Here is a 21,224-nt window from a genome sequence, read left to right on the forward strand (position 1 = left end):
TTACAGCGATGCCCCCGTTAAAGACAAGACGGTTCTCAAAGTATTTACTCTGCATGCTAAACGTCAATGTCAGATCCTCCGATGAAGATCAGAACATTTTTCCAATTTGAAGAAAAGAAATGTAGTTATTGCCGAGATGAGCTGGTTGTTTACCGGGTGATGTGACATTGAGATAAAGAAATGCACATGGTCGCTTCATTTCTTTATATCCTTATGTGGAAGGTGCTGTGAACAGAAATAACAATAGATTGATGTCCTTATTAGTGTTGAAAGCAGATGTGCGTTTTGGCAAAGTGGGTCAATGCCCATTAAATGAGAACATTAGTTTATCGTTGGCCCACCTGAGGAAGTCTGGAGCGCGGACAATCATGTGCTGGAAGTCCTCCAGGGACAGACGTCCGTCGTTGTCCAGGTCGGCCTCGTCGATGACCTTCTCGCACACCATCCGCACCTCGTCCTCCGTCAGCTCGTTGCGGGTCAGTTTGTTCAGTGTCTTCACCAGGTCCGACTGGCAGATGAAGTCGTCGTTGTTGAAATCTAACAGAAGACGAAAAAGGTGTGAAATGCCTGATGACTTTCTTTGTATTCAGTTATATTTTACTGAGTATCTTTGGGGTTTTGTGCTAATTGGGCTTTGCCAGTCATTTCTGACACTAAAGCAAACAATGTAATAATCAGAAGAATCGATACAATCACATAGACATGCAGCTAATGTTTTGCATAGACTCTTTGTCTTTCCCGTAGTTTTATGGTTAAGGTAGAAACTGGAATTTTATCATGTTAAATAAATATCTTGATTTGAAGTCAAGGCACTGACTGAACATAAACGTGTTCAGTCAGTCCTTTCTGGGGAATTTTAGGCGTATAAAACCATGCTCTTAATTTCCTTGGCTGACGACGATGTGAACGTAACTTCATCATCCGTCAGCGTTTGTTAATTAGAGGGTGGGGACACTAGTGCCGGGGACAAACTGTCCTTTGACAAGCTCTCTGCCTCTGTGACGGGCTGCTTAATCTTTCATGACATTCCATGCACCGTCCATCATGCTTACAGCTCCAAAACCCTTCACTGGGATCCCTTTTCACATGCTTGTACCCTACTAGAATATATGACATAAAAACATCAACTGTTATTCAACCGGCTTCATGGTTCAAATGTATATAAGGGATCAGATGAATTGTTTGCTCTAAGCTTTTTTATTTGTTACCTGCTTATAGGCAGAAAGAAGGAAATGAGGAGTTACCACTACAACTATTTTCTACATAAGGATTTTAGATGAAAAAGTGCAGTGGGGGGAAAAAATGTTTTTTTTTTAATGATTTTCACATTTACCATAAATTTTGAAAGCGTAGTAAGCCTTGAGGTCGCGCGGCGCCATCTCACTGAGAACTGAAAACATGTCCAAGAAGTCGTCCAGCGTCATGTTTCCTTCTCCGTCCTCAGAGAAAACCTCAGCGATCCTCTGGCGAAACGGGTTGTCCTGCACAGAGGGGGACACAAGTCCTTCCAACGGGGTTGATGGATCCATACACAACTATCAACTGTTACTTCTTCCATTCGATGGCTCTCCTTTTGCTCCGTGTGTTTTTGTTCAATTCACGTCTCATGTTCATTTTTTTTTTTTTTTTTTTTGAATTCTCATATCTTTTTGGTTTGCATTAAGCTCTAAAAATTTGGAGCAAGGAACAAACGCAAGGGGAAAGTTTCTGTCAGAGATCAGCTTGTTAACACACCTTGCTTGTTTACCTTGCTGTCCTTGTGCAAAGAGGCATATAATTTACCCGTTTTCCAACAAGTGTGCCCTGAGGGACTCACCGGCGTCCTTCAAGTTTAAAGGGGTCGGGTAACATATAATGTTTCAAAGAATTCTGTCGATTAGCTGGCCATTAATTATGGATTGGGAACACAGGGAGAGAGAGCGGGGTTCTGCAGGTTGGTGCGTGGACCAGCGGGGTCTACCTTCAGCTCTGGCATGCTGCCAATCAGCTCATATGGTAACTTCACATCTGGCTGGCTGGTGTAGTCAAGGGGAACAAGCTGCGGTGCCAAATCCCGATACCGGTCGAACAGTCTAGGGAAGGTTTGAAAAACTTTTACTTTCAGTATTAAACTCCAAAATGTCTTCTAGATTATATAGTTGTGTATTTTACAGGGTGAAATGGTTTCTAAGAGAAGTTTAGATTTAAAAAAAAAAAAAATCTCATGCTGTCTCTATTCCTCCACGTCGCGGTCAACACTGGAAAAAAAAGGTTTCAGTGGTGTGACGTTCTGAAAGTTCTGATCTCAATGGTCCCACAGAGGGACAGGCTTCCTGGAGTTTAGAGTTACTACAGAATAGTATTACGCAGAACTAACCAAATTTTAGCCTGTGGCTATTATAAGACGAGGCACCCTTGTGATATTTGTGAAATGATTGGCTCACCTGAGGATTTCTTTTCTGGTGAAATATGTACAGTCCTGCAAATAAAATCAGATTATGGCAGAAAAGTCAAGTTATTGCAAAAAACAAAGGGTCCTCTTGTAGTAAATGTGAGAATGTAAATTTCCCTATAAAATCTAGAGGTATAAAGTAGCGTCAAATGAAAAACATTTACAATACTAATGGCCTCACAATAAGGCTCATATGCAGTAAAGGTCTGCAGTTAAATTCCAGCACTGGTTTTACATTGAGATATATCTGTTAAACAAATAACATTTTAAATATGCTATTCCCCGTCTGCATATCACTGACAGGAAAATGAAGACAAGCTACTTTGCAGATGCCGGTAGGCCCGTATTGATAAGAGAAGCACCTTTTTTTTAAAGTGATTGAGGCTAATCGTCTCATTCAGAAAGGAGGAGGATTAACACCAACCTGATAGGCGTCTAGCTGCTCAGCGGTAAAGATGGTCTGTTTATTCCCCATGTCTGAGCACGCAAACGCTGAGCCTCAGGTCCATCGCTGCTGCTGCTGCTGCTGCTGCATCCAGGGCTTTTTCTTTTAGGGTGTGTGTATATTTCAGATATGAAATACTGGAACAAAAGGAAGCCAGAGCCAAAGAGGAGATCAGGTGACGGACAGCCACGTGGGCCCTTTGGTCCCCATTATAATGGGAGCATTTCATCGTTTTCTCCTTTGTGAATAGCAGACCCTTTGACAATGAATATGGGCTGTCGTCCAGCATCATGCCAAGTGGTATCAACCCCCCTTTAGTGCCACTCTATGGCCAACGCCTCGGCAACAGCTCGGGTTACGGTCTTTAGAGACAGGCCTTTGGAGTGGGCCAAAAGACCTTTAGATGGGTGATGAGTTTTGTTTCCGCTGAGAACTCCATTATTAGAGATTCATCCAATAGCGGTGCATTATTACTTTCAGTTATTACATATCTGACCTAAAACTTTCAAAATGAAAAATTTCAATGAGTATGACTTGGGGAACTATTACATTTTCTTTCTGTATTTATCATTACAAAAAGCACAACATATACTACATGACAATTACATGTATTTTCCCATTGCCCCACACTTATATATGTTACATTTATTATGTGTCATACCCAGAGGTAGATTCAAGGTATACTTTGAAATTAGAACCATAAGAGAACTAAAATAGTATTGATAAAAATCCTATGATTCCAGATAGTAAAAATGATACAACGGGTATAATAAGAATAATTTAGCTTTAAACCTTTTGGCACTATAGAATTGTTGCATGAGAGCTGAGTAGAAAGAGAGATCTTCCAAGTAATTTCAGTTACACAAAGAAAGGTTTCATGTAAAAAAACGCTCACATTTCTTTAACACGGTGCACTCTGCAGTATAATTTCGTAGTTCAATTCCAATAGGAAAAGTAAGATTGGCCAAACCGTAGGAACCGTTATCTGTTTGTGAAAGAATCAATATAACACCGGCGCCTCTATGGCTGACATAAGCCGGTGAGGGAAGATGGCGATTTCTACAAGCTACAGTACATTCCAGGCCATTTAGTCTGGCCTGCCAGAGGAAATGAAGCGATTGTGAAGGTACACCCCAATTCAGCATCATAGAAGGTTTCTTGAAGTCCTTTTTATGCACAGCACTGACACTATTCTTCATTCTCATCAGGCCAGGGAGATCTCCTGTTTGTGCCTCAGCCTCCTCTGCTGGTGAAGTGGGAGCTGTGCAGACTGTGGATCAGTCAATCTACTGCTTCACTGCCTGTACTCAAGCATTCCTCCAACGGACCATTTTTTGTGCAAATACTGCATCACCTGAAATAATCAATTACACCTGAAATAATGTCATGATTTTGAAAGAGCATTTTCTTTGCAAATAAATGAATCCTTTTTTTTAAACATAATTTATTGTGACTGTAACAATTCACAACAAAAAAAAATAAGATATACACATTCACAACTTTTACAGGATATCCCTTCCATCACTGGCATATATTATAATTTATAGATATGTACATATATTACAACGCCACGTATGGGACTTTGCTCATTACTCATTGAAAGCGCGTTTGGCTGTTCGTGCACGAGAGCCATATTTACATTGTATTTTTTCATAAATATCGGTGCCGCCCCGACAGCAGTGAGGAGTCGATGTCAGTGGCAGCCGCAGCTTCCAGCCACCATGTCGTTGTACTGCTTCAGCACCACGTTCTCGTCGTCGTCGAAGTACAGCAGGTTGATGGAGAAGAGCTTGTCGGGCACGCAGCACGGCGTCTCGATGCCCTTGATCAGCTTCAGAGCGTTGATGATGGACTGGACGGTGGCGTGGTTGGTCGGCCTCATGTTCTGACCCAGGGGAAAGGGGCAGGAGCCCTTGCAGTGGTACGCATTGTAGCCCCGCGGAGACACGATCCACCCCGACCAGCCGATCTCCTCGAAGTCCACGTAGAGGGGCTGGCGCTGACAGGGCAGAGACGCCGTTTCCTCCTCGGCGTAGTCCAGGGAGCGGGCCGTGCGGGAGGACGGACCTGACATTGGGGTTTGGGGCAGGCTGGAAGTGTCTGTGGCTGCGGTGTCATTTGGGTCTGTAGAGCAAAAGAAGAGGATTTTGTTAGAAAACACTGCATTTTGACATCACCTCACGGTGGCCATGACCAGTTCGGTCCAATAATATATGTATCATGTTAAATCTCACCTAAGCTCTCCAGAGTGGTGGCGCGGCGGCCATCGTCAGTGAAGAGGACCAACATGGGCTGTTTGCTCTGGTGGTGGGTGCGTCCCGAGGCGAAGCGGATCATTTTCATGTCCATCGCGCTGCCTCCCAGGGTCCGGACCACCACGTGGAGCCCCAGGTTGCTGTCTTCATCCACCATCCAAGATCGCACCTTCAAGAAGAAGTTCACGTCGTTGTGGTCAACTCAAGGCAACACGCGATTCCCAAAAGTCGAGTTCCGATTGCACATACATAAGGTAGTGCTTACTCACTGCTTGTGTGATGGTGAAGACTTCCCAACCAGTGGAGTGGACCGGGATGAGTCGAGAAGACAGCAGCTTCCTGCCCTGAGTTTTGTTGTTCCTGCTGGTGTCCAGCAGTTGATAAATACTGACCTGAGTGAGACACAGGAGATTACAGTGAGGTTTAAGAGAGAGATATTTTCACAGTGGATAAATTGCACCCACGTCCTCATGAAAATGGCACGTACCTGGCAGAAATGGTGTCTGTTGAAGGTCAGCGTTGACTGAGGTCGCAGCTTGAAGAGATGGAGCTCTGCAGTGAGAACCTTCTCAGATCTAGCGACCGAGGACAAGTTGAACCTGAACTCCACCTGTTCACTGTGCACTGCAATTCAAATGGATATCATTAGAGACCACGATAACACCTTCATTGGGTGCAGTATCCAGCGGCAGCACCAGACGCAAATCAATATCTTACGTTTGTCAAAGAAACTGCGCACAGTATTCCCCTCCAGCAGATACGGGTCTTTGGTGACACCGTCGACGTCCGCGACCGTGTTGTACAAATCGAGCATGTACTGAGGGGCCTGTTTGTGTCCATGGACAGCGGGGGGGTCCTCCATCCCAAAAACCTCCAAAAGTCTCTTGATGGCGGCCGAGCGCACTTCCTCGGACTCCGTCTCGGCGGTGAAATGGTTCTCCAGGAGGCCGAGCGGAGGCCGCGCCGCGGCGACGCACGCCACGGCGGCGAGGGCGAAGGCCAAAAGCGTCATGTCTAAAAAAAAAAAAATGCAAAACCCGTGAGGGGGGTGTGTGGAGGTGGTGGATCCGTCGCGATCCCTCGGTGTCCTCGGACCACACAACCGGACGGCAACTTGGAGTACGAGTGACTGCAGGCTGCTGGGAGCGCGACTTTTTATATCAAATGCTCCCCATTCGCTCCGGAGTGCCCCCGAAGCCTCGGCAAACAGGCAGTAAACATGCTGTTTAGTCGCAAATGTAAATCGCCAATCAGCGAATGTAAAGGGAGACTAATGGCGGCGTTAACAAGGTGTGAACCCGATTGTAGATTTCGTTCAAGCCCATTGTCCCCACGTCTGGCAATAAAGGCACAAATAAACTCATTCCAGCCTGTGAGAAACCGGGATGCTTATTGAGCAGGGATGTTGTTCTTGTGGGATATATTTCCTCCCTGACGTATCATGCATAGAGGAGGAATACGCCGGTTTAAAGTTGGGGCTAATCTGTTGAGGAAGTGTACTCTCCGCGGGAGGTTAACTGCTCCTAAATGAATCCATTCATTTAGAATAATGGTCCCAGTGTCTTAGGTGGAAACCAATTACTCGGATAAAAAAGACCGGTGTCGCTGGCTACACGTCGCGATGATTTACATAAACTGTCGGATCATCACTGAATTTACAGTTTTGTGGTTTTAGAAACATTCCGGTTGACCTCGTGATGTCTCGTTAAGTTGATGTGGTTGAAAAGATGGTTCTTGCCTCCAGCGTTTTCTGTAATAAATACATAATTGAAAGGGATATTGCACTCATAATGTATATATTGTTTCTATGTATTATCTAAATAGTATTATCCCGGACAAAAAAACAAATAATGTGAAGTGCTTCATGATTTTTGAATCAGAGTGTCCCTTCCAAAGAAACTCTCTCTGTGCCTTTTGGTTACTTTGATCTTTACGCAAAATTACGCACGAGGTTCAGACTGAAGAAAGTCAATGACCCCACAGTAACAAATATTTCAGAGATCAAAGGTATTCTCTACATCACACCTTGAAAGTTGCAAGTCATAAAACCTTTTATAGTTTGACAGTAAAACACATGAGTTGTTTCACACGTTCATATCAAATACGTTTACTGCTTGCACGTGTTTTCTTCGAAGGGACATTTGCGACATTGGTTTGCTTTCAATGAGCTCCTTTCCAGGATTCATTCTTTGGATAATATAATTTCTTTGGAAACGTTTTAGATACGACATACATTTGTATAAACATTCAAAATAGGGCTAAAGTCTGAAAGGACTGTGTTTCCTTTGCTTTGTATTGTACCTTTTTACAATATTTAAGTTCTATTAGCAGTTTGGTAAAACTTTGTTTTGTGCATTGTTCCCATTGCAAGTCCTCACACATTGTTGTATTAAATTTATTTACAAACTTTTCCTCTTTACATATATTACATATAATACAATAATACTTTAGGGAAAACAAATGTTGGCGGTGGAGTCGCCAGTGGCTGATGTGGCTGTTGTCCAGTAGGAGGCGCAGTGTTCAGGTTTGGCACAGACAGGAAGTGATGGAGAGGACGGCGCGGATCTGACCGTGCTGGTTGAGGAAGTTGTGGCTCTCGTAGCCCTGAGGAGCGCACGAGCCGGGCTGTCTGTCAGCCCATAAGTGGCACATTTCAGGATGTGATTGACTCCTGCAAGAGAAAATCAATCATCGGTACATTGTAACTTCTACACATGGACTCCTGTTGACATGTGTATTCACACTGTAACCGTTCACTTTAGTGGGTGAGGTTATTTCATGTCATGATGTTTGACCAGGGATCTTTTTGAACCTTTTATTGTCCAATTACACTACAGTAAATTGCTTTTGAGGGCGTTATTACGAGTCCGACCAAGAAACTTCTGTTATAGTGAGTTTACAACTGTGCACAATACACAAAATGAATCCCATACATGTTGCTGTTATTAAACCAAACTCATCCCAAAATGACACTTTGCATCCCAGAAATACGCTTGATTTTAACTTAGAGTTGCAAGACCAACGTTTTCAAAGATAAGGAACTTGTCAGGGGGGAATTTAGAGAAAAGCGTTTAAAGAAGCGTTGAAAACAAGGCGCTCTACACACCAATATTCTTAATATGTATTGCTGCAGCCATAAACCATCTCGGATCTTGCTTTTTCTTGGTGTAAACACCACACAAGTATAGGATTGTTCAAACTGTTAAATATTAGTTTAACTTATAAAAGATTCACATTCCTAAAGTAGCACATTTTACTTCATTTTAGGATAAAAAAGGAGGAGAACCGCTACGAACCAATGCGTTTCTTGCACCGTTACAGGTCTGGTATTTCTGACAGGGGGACATTTGGTGAGGGGATTGATGGAGGACAACATGCTGAGTGCAGAAAGTGTCAGAATTCACAGGCAATTGTTTTCCGAGCGAGGCGGAGGAGGTGTGTGGCTGGGTGTGCGTAGCAGCTGTTCGTGCTTACCTGAGAAGGCACCGGTTTCCTGTGGTGCAGCCTCCCAAACATCTGCCCACATCTATTTCCTGTGGAAGATTAGCAACACAGAGAGAGGGCAATCAGCTCACAGCTGGCCACAAATATTGACTCAGTTGAGTTGGAGCCCGGCTGCTTTTTTTTTTTTAATTTTTTTTTTTAGCATCTTAACAGCTCTTCTTCGACACCTGCAGGAGCCATTTGTGTTTGCACTGCGCTCGCACCTTCAGAGCTGAGGGACCCAATGTACAAACTGTGTTCCAGGTTGTCAAGTTAAATCTTAAATCATATCATTCATCCCGTGAAGTCTGATGTCTTATGGAATTATTTAGAAATTTGTGAAGATTGGGAATGAACTTGTAATAAGTGCAAAGTCGGGCATTTGTGAATTGCAAACTCAACATGGCAACAGAGCTGTTTGAATCAGGTTTTGATTTCATTTTCCTAAATACGATCGAACTAGAACTCAAATCTGCCAGTCCGTCATGTGTATTGGCTTATGAATGGGCATGCAACCCATCCTGCAGTGCAGCCACCGGCCAAAGGATTATCTTAATTAAGTGCTGTCTTCCACACTTGTCTCATGAATGAAGCTACTTCTAACTGTCTGGCACCTCGCGAGACCCCCGTTTCCTCTCAACTTTACTGGAAAAGTCAAAGTGTGAAACTGCATCTCAAATGCAACCCTCTTGTGGTGTTAAGTATGTCCTGCTGGCCAAAGAAGAAGTGAAGGTTATTTTCAGAGGCTGGATACAAACATAAGGGTGGATCAACGCACGTTTTTGTTGTGGTTAATAAACAAGACTGCTGATTAATAAGATCTGGTGATGGAACTTCAGCGTTAACACCTACTTTGAGCCTCTCCTCTTTTACTCCATCCGCATGGTGGACCGTTTCATAGTAATACTCCACGTATGCGACCCGGTAGCAGCTTTCCTTCAGCTCGCAGGCCGCCACCGTCCGGACGAGGTGCCCTTTGTTGGGGGTTTCCACCAAGACCGAGTCAAACGTAGTGGGGACGCAGGATAATCCCTCTATGGAGGATAGAAAAGAGCACATGTGAGAGGCGTTAACGAGTTATAACCGGCGATGCAAAGGAACATAACCAGACGAGCAACATTTATAACACAGGTTTAGCTTTGGGATCACTCTCAGACGGACCAGATCTGAATCTGAATACACTAGACACCCACTTCATGAATGGTGTCTTGTTCTGGTGCGGTTACAGGATAGTGTATTTCAGAAAAGAGACCTATAAGAATACAGTATGTATATGTTATCACTGAATCAAACTCATGCATTACATTTAGCTACAATCTGGACAAATGGCCAAAAGGTAATGTAAGGTTTATTTTGCTCAGCATAATGAGAAGCGTTGAGTCCAATACCAGTGAAGTGAGGCTTTGACTGGTCCTGCAGTCAGTATCATTATAACTGGGCCAGTTATCCCATAAACATACAAATACACAAACGCAGTGACACTGTTAAAATATGATGGTTAGTCTGATCTGGTCAATCTAAATAGAGTGTCGGTATTAAAAAAACTGACCCAAAGGAAAGGGGAGTTTTTTAATTTCTCCTTTGACTTTTTAAAAATTGACAGCTTTTCCTTCGTTTTCAGTCATTTTTCTTTTGATTATCTGCTCACTGTTAAGATGAGCCCCTCGTTCCTGTTTTGATTGACAGGCACATGCACGCATACACACACACACACACGCACGCACACACACACACACACACACACACACACACACCTGGTGAGCCCTTGGACCGGGAGCATCCTCCCACGTCGATGACCGTCTCATACGGCGTCTCGGAGTGGTAAGTCCTCACCGCGGGGACCCGGATGCACTGAGTCAGCCTGACGTCGCATTGGCACTCCTGGATGACCTCCACCTCCCGGGGCCCCTCGAACAGAAGCACCGTGTCCACGCGCATGCCGGTCGGCTCGCACACCTGGTTCAGCCCGCACGAGGGCAGCTGGCTCGGCGGCTCCGGGCTGTCTGCGGAGGCAGCTCCGCGCGTCCTCATCTTTGGTGAAGGAGAGAGAGAGAGAGAGAGAGAGAGAGAGAGAGAAGAAAGTAGTTGTTGGTTTTGGTCAGACATGTCTCGGCATATTGCTATGGACATCAACTTAGTGGTACTCCGTTTCAGTGTCGCTACACGTGTAGTTAATGCTTCTGTTCTCCGATTAATGTTGAGTTGCCCCCCGCCCCGTGTTTATCTTAGAATATATATTTTTTGCGTCTTATTTAAGCAAATGACTCGAGGTGCTTCAGTTAATAACTGTATTTACATTATCACGTGTGTTTTCTATTAGTAATTGACCAGGACGACCCCCAGGTGACGATCACAAAGCAACAGCGTGCTCTTGTGGCCACGAGGGGAACTTCACTTACTTTCTTGCTCCTGAGAAATTCCAGCATTGAGGAGTGTTTTGAGTATTCTTGTTGTCCTGCTTCGTGTGAGGGCCTAGATACTCCCCCACAATGTGACCTGCACATTCCCACGTCAACACTGACAGGACTCCCAGAGATGTCTGCGGAGAATGAGGGACACACATAACACTTTTTATTATATCATAGATTATTATTTATTTAAAGTTATTGTCTTGGTTTTCTTCCAAATTTCGCATTCTTTGGAAAAAAATCCCTATATAAGATGATATTTATATAAGATGACTGTGGTGGTGCTTTACCTTGTCCGAGGTAGACAAAGTGGCTTTGTCTTTTGCAGCACAGTCTTTGTGTGAACAGGTTTCTGTGATCTACGTGTTTGCTCAACACTCCAGTCGCTAGAAAAGAGAACACAAACATCAGGGCGTTAACACTGTAGTAGTTGTATGGTGAAGATAACTTTTCTTTTTTCATGATTTGAAACATTATATATTCAAAAAAATTAGCATATTTAGCGGGCTGCACAAAGGTTAAACTTGGGACTCAATAGGGCATTGTCCATGTTCCTAAAGCTTATTTGTTAATGAAATGGGTTAATTAGCGGTTAATTAGCCATAGGCATATACATTTGAGTTTTAAATAAAAACATTATTGAGTTATATAAATTAAAAAAAAAACATGACATGACAATTATAGACCTAGAAAAACCTGGACATTTCTTATTTGGGTTTTCATAAATGGAAGTGCATGTGTTCAACCGCACTCCCTGTGTACACACATGTTTACAGTCCTATCATAAGGAGTAAGTACATTTGCTCAAATCCGTATCAGTCCATTTAGTGAAAGGTTATACTTACACATGTCACACCAGCAGTAGAGAAGAGTGCAAACAGTACTTACAGGTCAGGTGGAGGGCGCACAGGAGGAGAAGAAATGGCCCGGATACATCCATGGCTTGAGTCCCGATCTGCTCCTCAGCTGCCAAATACCGAGTGTCCCTCTGCTCACCGATGCCTCTGATATTTATGTGGGATGATGTTTCAGCCCCAAAAAATGCCTGAAACCCAGCTCTCAATGTGGTGTGGGGTCAGAAAAGAGGGCGCGCTAATCCAATTTCCATGCTGAATGCTTTGTGGGGTGGCGTTCTTACAAGCAGGGCCCACTTCAAAGGAAGTCTCCACAGTTTCTCTGTTTGTGCCTCGAGGGACACGGTGGCTCGAGTGTGTCGGCCGGCCCGAGCTCGCCCTAATGAAGGGCTTAAGTAGCCTTGAGCCACTCATTCAAAGGCATTAATCATCTTTTATCTCAGGGGGAAGGTGTTTAGCACCTCCGACTTAAAACAAAACCCGGCCCAAACACATAAACAGGATCAGCGTGGCCCCCCCCCCCCTCCTGAAATCTCCAGCACCTTTGTGTTTATTCAACAAGACGCCAAATGGCCAGACCTTTCAGAGCTGAGCTTAAAAAAGCTCCTTTTTTTTTTTACCTCCGCAAAGGAAAGGGCCAAGATCAGGAACCACCATATACTTCTTCTCCAAAAACCTAAACATTCATGTCATGTTTAAAAAAAGTCTTGTTTTAATCACAGGAAGCGATTTAGCCATGACGTAACGTTGGCATTGTACTGATTCTCCATTCGTGTGTTGAAGTTGAAGGTGTTAGTCCTTCCTTGAAGTGTTGATATGATCCCCTCATTTTCACCGGGATCATCGTTCACTTAGCCGTCAGCACTCAGACACCTTGATTGAGGCAACGCCCTACGGCACTTTCCATTGTTGACTCATTTCATTAAATTAAAACCAATCCTATTGAAATGAATCATAACGCTGGTGAAACACCGATTTAGTCGTAGTAATTACTTGATTTAATCATGGAGATGGTGACATGTAGTCACAAAAAGATGAGCACAATGTTGTTTTTTTTAAATGTAAGGGCCACTTATTGAGGGGAGGGCAGTAAACAATGCTGTAATATTTGTTAAATCATTTATAATTCTGTGATGTCAGGGGTCAGATGTAAGTCAAATTAAATGCTGTGTTGTGTCTTCCCAGCAAAGTTTTCCTATTTGACACAGAATTGGCATTTTTCTGACAAATTGAATCCCTTAAAAAAAAAAAGATGATGATTTTACCACAAAATGGTAAACAAAATTCCTTTGATGAGGAAGACTGTGTGATAATTAAATTCTCTGGAACAGTTACTAATGGACAATTGTTTGTGGTTGTTGCCAATTTCAGATGTCAAGATTTATTTAGACTGTTAAATAAAACACTTCTTTTACTCCCCTTCGGTCGTCATTCTGGTATTTAGTGGCCTCATCTTTGCGTTTCTAATCGGGAGATTACTTTCATACCTCTTTGAATGCAGCCTTTGCACACATCTACTTCCTCAATGCACTTCCCAACAACCCTCCGGCATTCCCGGTGCAGAGAGGATCACTGAAGGGCCTGATGGGATTACACCGAGCTGCACGTGACACATCGGCGTGCAGCTTATCCAAGACGACCGTCCGATGAGCCCCGCTGTCCCGTCTGCGTGGCAGAGGATGACAGCGGGGGGGGGGGGGGGGGGGGGGGGGCGATTAAGACACTTTAGACACTTTGTCCTGAGACTTGCGGTTTTAGTCTACATAACTTAATGGAAAAGTGTTGCACAGCACATTGGACAAAGCAAGAAACTTAACGTAAACATTTATTCATAAGGGGACAAGTAATTAAATGTCCTGACCGCATGAAACTTAACTGCACTTCATAACCTTTCCACAGTCGCTTGACCCGGATCAGTAATGATGGTCATATGTAATGTAGAAATAATCCCATCAGGGTCCTGATCAAGCAAATTCATCAGGGAGGAGTCCAACACTGGGATTATAGAGGCGTCCTGCAGTAGTCCTGGATTATACAGCAGGAGACATTACAGCAGCAGGCGAAAAAAGAGCAGCGGCACCGACAGCAGATCCGAGAAACACCTGCAGGAGATTTTCCTGATTTCTATTCACGTCATGCTGCCCAATACGTTTTCCCTTTTTTCCTCCAGTTTGTGTTTCAGGGATTCTTACTTCCCTCTATAATTTACCACCTTTTTTTCCTTTATAAAATTTGTTTTACCAAAGAAATCGGTGCCATCTGAGGAAAACATCATGTATTGGAACGGCAGAAATGTTGCCGTCAACACAGAAAGAAGTAAGAGGAACGTAAAAGGGAAAACACGTGAGTGTAAAACGCACACCGATGTATATTCAAGGCCATACGATGCAGGAAATACAATTTAAAAATGTTTTTGCTTCATTCCGTAACAATTTTTTCCCTCTCAGGAGCTCAGTTAAAGACAACTGCGTGTCAGGGGGAGATCTCCTTGACGTCCCCAAAGGAGGGGGGAAAGTTGGAGACCAAGGAGAACATGGGGGTGGACGAGGAGTCCAAGCAGCTCACTGCGTTTGGGAAGGCCTTTCATGACTTGACCCATTCAGAGAGGGTGATTGACGACCTGACGTTTGGTCGGCGGGTGGGACTTTACGAGCTGAGAGGAGAGATCGGATCGGGAAACTTCTCCCGGGTTAGATTGGGGATTCATGACCTGACCAAAGGTGAGATGCTGAGAGCTTTCGGCTGCCAATAAAGTGCATGTGTCCGTTAGTTATTATCCTGAATCGGTAATGATAATTTGGTCTGAAAAGACCTCACATCCCTCGCGACAAGACAGACTCTGTAGGAATCCACAAAGAAGAAATGTACCACTTCCTGACCAAAGCATTGAAAGGTCCTTGTGTTGCTCGTGGCCTCATTGCCCGTATTTGTATCCCATCTGATAGAGAAAGTGGCAGTAAAAATCCTGGACAAAGTGCGTCTGGGCAAGAAATCGAAAGCGCCTTTCGCCTCGGAAATTTCTTGCATGGAGAAGCTGAATCACCCAAATATCGTCCGCCTGTATGAGGTGGTGGAGACGTTCAAGAGGCTCTACCTGGTGATGGAGTACGCCAGCGGAGGAGAACTGTTCTCCCGCATCAGCACCAGGGGGCGTCTGTCGGACCTGGAGAGCAAGCTGGTGTTTTCTCAGGTCACGTCTGCAGTCAAACACATGGTGAGTCACCAACGAGTCCCTGGGAGAACGTTGAGAAGAAAAAAAAGCGATTCCCACAGCAGCGGATGATTGATAGGACTTTAATAGGATACATTACTAGAACTTGTCATAGATCTGTAGAATAATGAATTTCCTGATGCAATGGAGAATACAGCTTTTCTTTTGACCCTGGATTCAACCAACTGTGCAGTAGAGTTGAATGAAAAGGCCTCAAACATTTCTCTCTTTTCTCCCCCCCAGCATGATAATAATATCATCCACAGGGACCTGAAGGCAGAGAACGTCTTCTACACCAACACCTACTGCATTAAAGTGGGCGACTTTGGTTTCAGCTCGATCTGCCGCCCCGACGACGTCCTTCACACGTTCTGCGGCTCCCCGCCTTACACGGCCCCCGAGCTGTTCAGGGAGAAGGGCTACGTCGGCAGATACGCCGACATGTGGGCGCTGGGGATCTTGCTCTACTTCATGGCGACCGCCACGCTGCCATTCAAAGCGACAAACACAGGGCGGCTGAGGTGTTGCATCCTGCAGGGCTCCTACGCCATTCCGCCCTACGTACCTAGGCCGTGCAGGGAGATCATCGCCGGCCTCTTGAGGCCGGTTCCCGTCGATCGCCTCACCGCGAGCCAGATCGCGGACAGCGACTGGATGAGAGGCATCGACGGCCCCGGGGCATACCTGTCCTGTAGCCCCTTGCCCTCCCACCTGGTCGAGCCCGCCCACGGCGTCCTCAGCGCGGATGAACTGAAAGTGAAGGCGGCGCTGGAGGACCTCGGCATCACCGGGGTGCAAGTCCTCAGCAGCCGCCTGGACCTGAAGAGCCCCATCAACGGCACTTATCGGATTCTGCTGCACCGTATGCAAAAGAGAAGGACCGTGGAGGCCGTGGGCTACAGCCCGATGTGCGCCAAAGAGTCCCAGAACGGACCCACGTGGAGGACGGGCTCAGACGGCCGCTTAAACAAACACCACTCTGTGGTCTGCGTCGTCATGTAGTTAAGTGTCTCAGTAGTTTGGCATTTTGGGAAATGTGCCCTTTGCCTCACGGGCCTTTGGCCTAGAATGCGTACTTGATCTTCATGACAGAGGTTTTGCTCTAAATGAGGGTTTTAAAAAAATAATTATTTACTCTTTAAAAGTGTATATCTTGCTTAGGCAAAGCTATACGTGCAGAATCTGATATTGTCTGGCTGTTTATTGTTGACAAATAATCCCACTAAGGCTAAGTAGTTAATGAAATATATATATATATATACACACATACAATATGTTATTTATTCAAAATAAGCAATATTTAGTTGCATGTATACACACAAATATCATAATTATTTTTAATAATTAAGCATTAGTTTTTTGGGGTTATTTTCTTGTTCCATATTTGTATCTTTTAGAACACATAGTAATATATTTCCATAAATTCTGAGCAGGAAATATTGCCTGAGCCTGAACATGACAGAAATTGACTTACTGTTTGAGTATTATTTCCTTTTCTATAAACATATTGAAGAGACGAGAGGGCGAGAGAGAGTTTCATTCTTCTTTCCTGCCTAATAAATAAAATAGCCACACATTACTGTCGACAGAAAAATGCAGTCCTTCACATGGATTTTCCTTTGGGCACAAAAGAGGATGTGGAGTTAATATTTGAAAGCAATTAAAAGCATTTTCTTAGCATGGTGTAATAAAAGCTATGATCCTAAAAACAAAAACAAAATTAAAAAGTAGTTTCCATTCATTTTTGGGGGTAGGGTTAATCAGTACAAAGTATGGCTATAAAATAAACTGACTTTATGTGCGATTCTTTACGAGCGCTTTCATCTTTGGATCTTTTCAAAATCTTGCTGGTTTTGTCGCGTTCAAAGTTAAGAAGATGGCAGGGAGACCAACATCTGGAATCAACAAGTCTGGGTCCAAACCTCTCCTAAGCACATATTGTTTCTCTGACTTAAGTTTCATGTTCAGAGTCTTTTCGGTTTGACGAAGGAAGGCTTAGACTTGATGACGGCAATGCCGACCCTGCGATTCCTTCTGCCTCGACATGCGAAAGCCAAAAGTGCGGCACAACTGTCACTTTTGTTTTGATGTGAAGAAGAAGAAAAGAAAGCCAAATCCTTTTCATTCTGAAACCAAATCCTTTTTACCTCTTGAAGTGTTGCACCTGTCAGTCACACCCTTTATAATTATGAACGCCCATCAATATTGTACATGCTATTAATGTCTTATTAATTATTATATATGTGCCAGGTTATCTATCAGTTACCTTTAGGCAATGTTGGCAACCTGTTGAAGCGATTATCTCCCCAGCATGTGTGAAGGACTCTAGGTGTTGATTGCACAACTTCAAACTTTTTCCCAACTCTCAATCATTTGCACGTTAGTGGAGAGGATGTCTTAATACCTTCCTTTGAATCAATAAGCATCAGATGACTAATAGAATTACAGTGGAAAGGCCTGTGCCGTCTGATAATGTCGCCATCGAGCCGCAGGCAGTTTCCAGGATGAATCCTCGGCGAGACAAACTGAGTGGAAGTCATAAATCTCCAACGGCTGCAGTTAAACACACTGGGGTTACTCAACAGATCAGCTGCGTGTCCCGGCAGTTTGTTTGGAGGCCCCACGGAGATGAGAGAATAAGCGCGATAAAATCATCGAAATCCAGCGCCGTGTCAGATCAGATACTGTAGGTTGTAAATCAGCGTAACGTTCACACAGCTTCAAGTGTGATTTATTTTTGCAGAAGCTTTGGCATTGCAGTTTCAGTCGGAACAGTTACATCTGGGGATCTGTTAAGTGTTTGTTTGAAGTGCCTGGGCATCCTGTGCAGAGCCCTAATTGCTGTGAAAAGCTATGTTTCAAGACAACAGAGGATGGAGAAAACACAAAAATGGGGAGCATAAAACAAAATAAGATGTATGAATTTTAAAGGTTATCGTAGCCACTGAACAACATTTTAAAAGCACCTTACATAAAGGTGATCTGTTTATAAAACCATTTATATACAGCTGTCAAACATTACAGTGTGTGAAATGCCGAATAAGTCCGTTTAACACCCTGCTATCAAGAATGAGTCCAGAATTCTGTTGGTCTTGTCTTTATTACGTTGAATAGTAGACGCTGCAGTGAAGATCACTTGCATATATAAATGTTTTACATGTTACTAAGCTGTGTTTAAACTTTGTTAAGATACTGTCAGCATAATTGAATGATGACTACATCAGGTGATGAGTATTCTTTAGAGGAACCCCACCAATAAACCAAACAGAAATATATGTGTGTTTCATTTTAAGGAGCTTGTTCATTAAGGTAAACATTTAGATTGTTTCAACTGTAGGTTCCATTTTCAAAAGTATTTTATACATATTGTTCCCAGTTTTAAGTAAATATAACGTAAAAATGCAAAAGAGAGGAAATTAATAAGCAATTTTATTGTTAGAATGTGTTATTAAAATCGATACAAAACAATGTACGAAAAGACAGACATTTAAAATATTTAGAACAATTGAAGATGAGTTATATATTTGTATGACACAAATTTTGGAAGATATTCATGTTCAATAATTTGTGTCTGCAAATTAACAAGAACTTAATGAACATTTGGACACATCTTGCACATTATGTTACATATGCCTGAAATGACCATTTAAACTCACAATCACATTATTTAAAGCTTATTGAAAACTCTCCCTCTTAAAAGTCAAGAAAAATAAACATTTGTCATGAAGCAGCCATGATACCGAAGGAAGTTATGAATTCATGTGGTGGCCAGTCGGCATCAGAAGTTTGTTGTACCCAAGCTTTGACCTTTATCTTAGTGCAGAGTGAAAGCAAAAGTAATGCTACAAGATTTCCATCACCAACCACCTCGACTGCCTTCTGGGAGGACACCAGGAAACCTCTGTAGAAGCGTGCGTTGCTCAATGATACGATTTGGCAGATGAAAGATGGCCTGGGGCCGCTGCAGCGGCTCGATCTCCATTAGCTTCTGTGCAGCTGTGGGCGAAGAGCAAAAACATCCATTGGAATATTTCTTCAACAAATGAAAAAAAAAACCATGACATACGAAGGAAACTGCAACTGAGATTTTCAGGACATTGTGTTAGAGATTAAATTTGTACGGTCATGGTTTAAATAGATGGACAATTTTACAATGCAACCACTTCAGAAATCCCCCACCGTCTTGGGTTGGTAGCGATCGTGTTTGCCTTTCTTTTTGTCGATCTTCTTTATCAGATGAACCACCCACGGGGCGTGTGGGTCCACGCACACCACACGCTGTGTTTTTACGGTTCTCGGGGTTCTCAGGATGAGGCTGGAGGACGATTAAGAACCAGAATCAGCTTTACTGGCCCTTGTGTCTCCCGCATATCTCGCTACAGAGAGGTAACGGTCAAACTAATAAGACGGGGCAGTTTTGTACACAAAAAGTCAAAAGTCAAATGATAAATAATTTAAATTTAAATAAATGTAAATAAAAATAAATGATCAACCCAATCCGTCATTATCTGTGCACGTGTACTTACATCGTAGCAGGAATGTTGCAGCCTCCATCGACCACCTGCTGTCTGTAATTTACTGCTTGTCTCTGAATGCGCTGGGTTTTCGTCACATACCTATAACAGCAGTCCTCAAAGGTCGCTGAATGAGAAGAAATCCCGTACAGTTACCATCAGAGGTCCGGCGCAGTCCAGTGCCACCACAGTGTAACAGTATTTGCACCACATAGTCAAACAATCAATTTTCAGGTTATACAATACTGGAGGTCGTGACCAGAGGAATACGACACGATGAGGCCACAGTGTGACAAACGGGCTTTTTACAGGGTCTTACTTTGTGCCAGGGAGAGACAGACGCAAGACAGGCCCAGCAGGACAATAATGGTGTTGGACCTCATGGTGTGGTCTGTAGTTGCAGCACTGAAAGAAGCCAAAGGGAGGCCAGGATTTAACGCTCACCTGCAATTGGCCTTATCATTCAGCGATTAAAGCACCCGAGCTCCTCCCATGCCTTTCCTATTCAACCCTGAAACTTTGAACTTAATATTTCATATCAGCTCTCTTTTTATTGATGTGCATGTAAAGAACTTGATGCTGATAAAAAAAAAGGATCCACATCTCTTCACTGAATCTGTGCCCTTACCTCAAATTAGAAAGAAAAAGAATATAATATACATATAATCTTACATTAATGACCATAACAAATAGTATTAAGGGAGTTCCAAATGAGAACCATGCAGTGTCTCCTTCTACAGAAAGGTTGCCAGCTACTCACCTTAATGCTCTCGATGTGCTTGCTGCCTGTCGTCTTGTGACTGTGCAGGCAAGGCGAGGCCCTTTTATAAAGGACTACCAGGTATCATATTTCCATGAAACGCAATCACCTTTGCACTTCGTCTCAGGTTTCTTTTTCTTTTTCTTTTTTTTCCGAAGCTATATCGATATGCAATTTTATCCTTGACGCTTTTCTCCAAAAAAATTTCACGGTGTGTTGCTCAATCCAAATATGTGGGTCCCACTTAATGTAGGATTTCTCTCAAAGGGGAGAGCTTGTGATACTTGAGTCGGACAATATCATTTACAACTGAAAAGTGGAGCTTTCGCAACTCGACAAAGTTGGATATTCTCAGCATGCCTGTATTTGGGTGTGGAAGATTGATTTTTCAAGTCATACATTGAAATGTGGAAAGAGTAAACTAATCTTGCCATGTACTCAGCTCCTTAGTCGCCTGCAATTGTTGTCATTTGAGTCCGGACCGCTAAACTCTTGAAGGTTTAACTCCCCGTCGACACCAGCTCCTTGTCAGCCTTCCTCAATACAACATACGCACTGCATGTGTGACCATGAATATAAATATGCATATTCCTCACAAACCACTAACCCATGCAACACATTGTTACATGATAGAGATGATGGCTGATATTTAAAGGTTATTATTCTATATTACTTATCCACTGTATGAAAGATAAGAGTGGATGAACAATTTTCATGCTTTTCAACTTTTCACTATGGTCACCGTGTCTGGTTAGCTTTTGAAAAAATACACACTGCGTATTATTTGCGGAACATATTATGATGTGCTGTGTTAAGGTGTGTTGCTGTTGTTCATTTACCTTTGGTTGAGAGTGGAAGTCCCC

General features: G+C 43.4%; 5 protein-coding genes across 7 annotated transcripts; 1 reads left to right on the forward strand and 4 right to left on the reverse strand.

The window, feature by feature from the left end:
• Window positions 1–203: 203 nt before the first annotated feature.
• Window positions 204–2,906, reverse strand: cib3 (calcium and integrin binding family member 3). Of its 2 annotated transcripts, XM_037458762.2 has the most exons (6): window positions 2,856–2,906; window positions 2,424–2,458; window positions 1,961–2,072; window positions 1,334–1,481; window positions 342–537; window positions 204–225 (listed from the first exon to the last, which is right to left on the reverse strand). In XM_037458762.2, the coding sequence occupies exons 1-6, from the start codon at window positions 2,904–2,906 to the stop codon at window positions 204–206; spliced, it is 564 nt and encodes a 187-aa protein (XP_037314659.2). The 2 variants fall into 2 exon arrangements, with proteins under 2 accessions (XP_037314659.2, XP_037314661.1); XM_037458764.2 differs by lacking the exons at window positions 1,961–2,072; window positions 2,424–2,458.
• Window positions 2,907–4,569: 1,663 nt separating this feature from the next.
• admp (anti-dorsalizing morphogenic protein) lies at window positions 4,570–6,143 on the reverse strand. The gene is made up of 5 exons (XM_037459205.2): window positions 5,849–6,143; window positions 5,619–5,755; window positions 5,401–5,523; window positions 5,111–5,300; window positions 4,570–5,000 (listed from the first exon to the last, which is right to left on the reverse strand). Exons 1-5 carry the CDS (start codon window positions 6,141–6,143, stop codon window positions 4,570–4,572), a joined length of 1,176 nt encoding a protein of 391 aa, XP_037315102.2.
• Window positions 6,144–7,603: 1,460 nt separating this feature from the next.
• Window positions 7,604–11,982, reverse strand: pnhd (pinhead). Its single transcript, XM_037459190.2, has 7 exons — window positions 11,911–11,982; window positions 11,313–11,408; window positions 11,014–11,153; window positions 10,369–10,645; window positions 9,467–9,648; window positions 8,606–8,664; window positions 7,604–7,802 (listed from the first exon to the last, which is right to left on the reverse strand). The coding sequence occupies exons 1-7, from the start codon at window positions 11,960–11,962 to the stop codon at window positions 7,652–7,654; spliced, it is 957 nt and encodes a 318-aa protein (XP_037315087.2). The 5' UTR covers window positions 11,963–11,982; the 3' UTR covers window positions 7,604–7,651.
• A 2,347-nt stretch (window positions 11,983–14,329) lies between these two features.
• On the forward strand, window positions 14,330–16,089 carry LOC119209547 (serine/threonine-protein kinase NIM1). Its single transcript, XM_037458959.2, has 3 exons — window positions 14,330–14,596; window positions 14,822–15,090; window positions 15,331–16,089. The coding sequence occupies exons 1-3, from the start codon at window positions 14,410–14,412 to the stop codon at window positions 16,087–16,089; spliced, it is 1,215 nt and encodes a 404-aa protein (XP_037314856.2). The 5' UTR covers window positions 14,330–14,409.
• A 2,409-nt stretch (window positions 16,090–18,498) lies between these two features.
• On the reverse strand, window positions 18,499–21,224 carry LOC119202434 (C-C motif chemokine 20-like). Of its 2 annotated transcripts, none has more exons than XM_037457085.2 (5): window positions 21,201–21,224; window positions 19,921–20,006; window positions 19,614–19,728; window positions 19,267–19,402; window positions 18,499–19,083 (listed from the first exon to the last, which is right to left on the reverse strand). In XM_037457085.2, the coding sequence occupies exons 2-5, from the start codon at window positions 19,982–19,984 to the stop codon at window positions 19,069–19,071; spliced, it is 330 nt and encodes a 109-aa protein (XP_037312982.2). In that variant the 5' UTR covers window positions 19,985–20,006; window positions 21,201–21,224; the 3' UTR covers window positions 18,499–19,068. The 2 variants fall into 2 exon arrangements, with proteins under 2 accessions (XP_037312982.2, XP_037312980.2); XM_037457083.2 differs by lacking the exon at window positions 21,201–21,224 and adding an exon at window positions 20,362–20,383.

The sequence above is a fragment of the Pungitius pungitius genome, chromosome 15, assembly GCF_949316345.1.
Source record: "Pungitius pungitius chromosome 15, fPunPun2.1, whole genome shotgun sequence".
Taxonomy (NCBI): domain Eukaryota; kingdom Metazoa; phylum Chordata; class Actinopteri; order Perciformes; family Gasterosteidae; genus Pungitius; species Pungitius pungitius.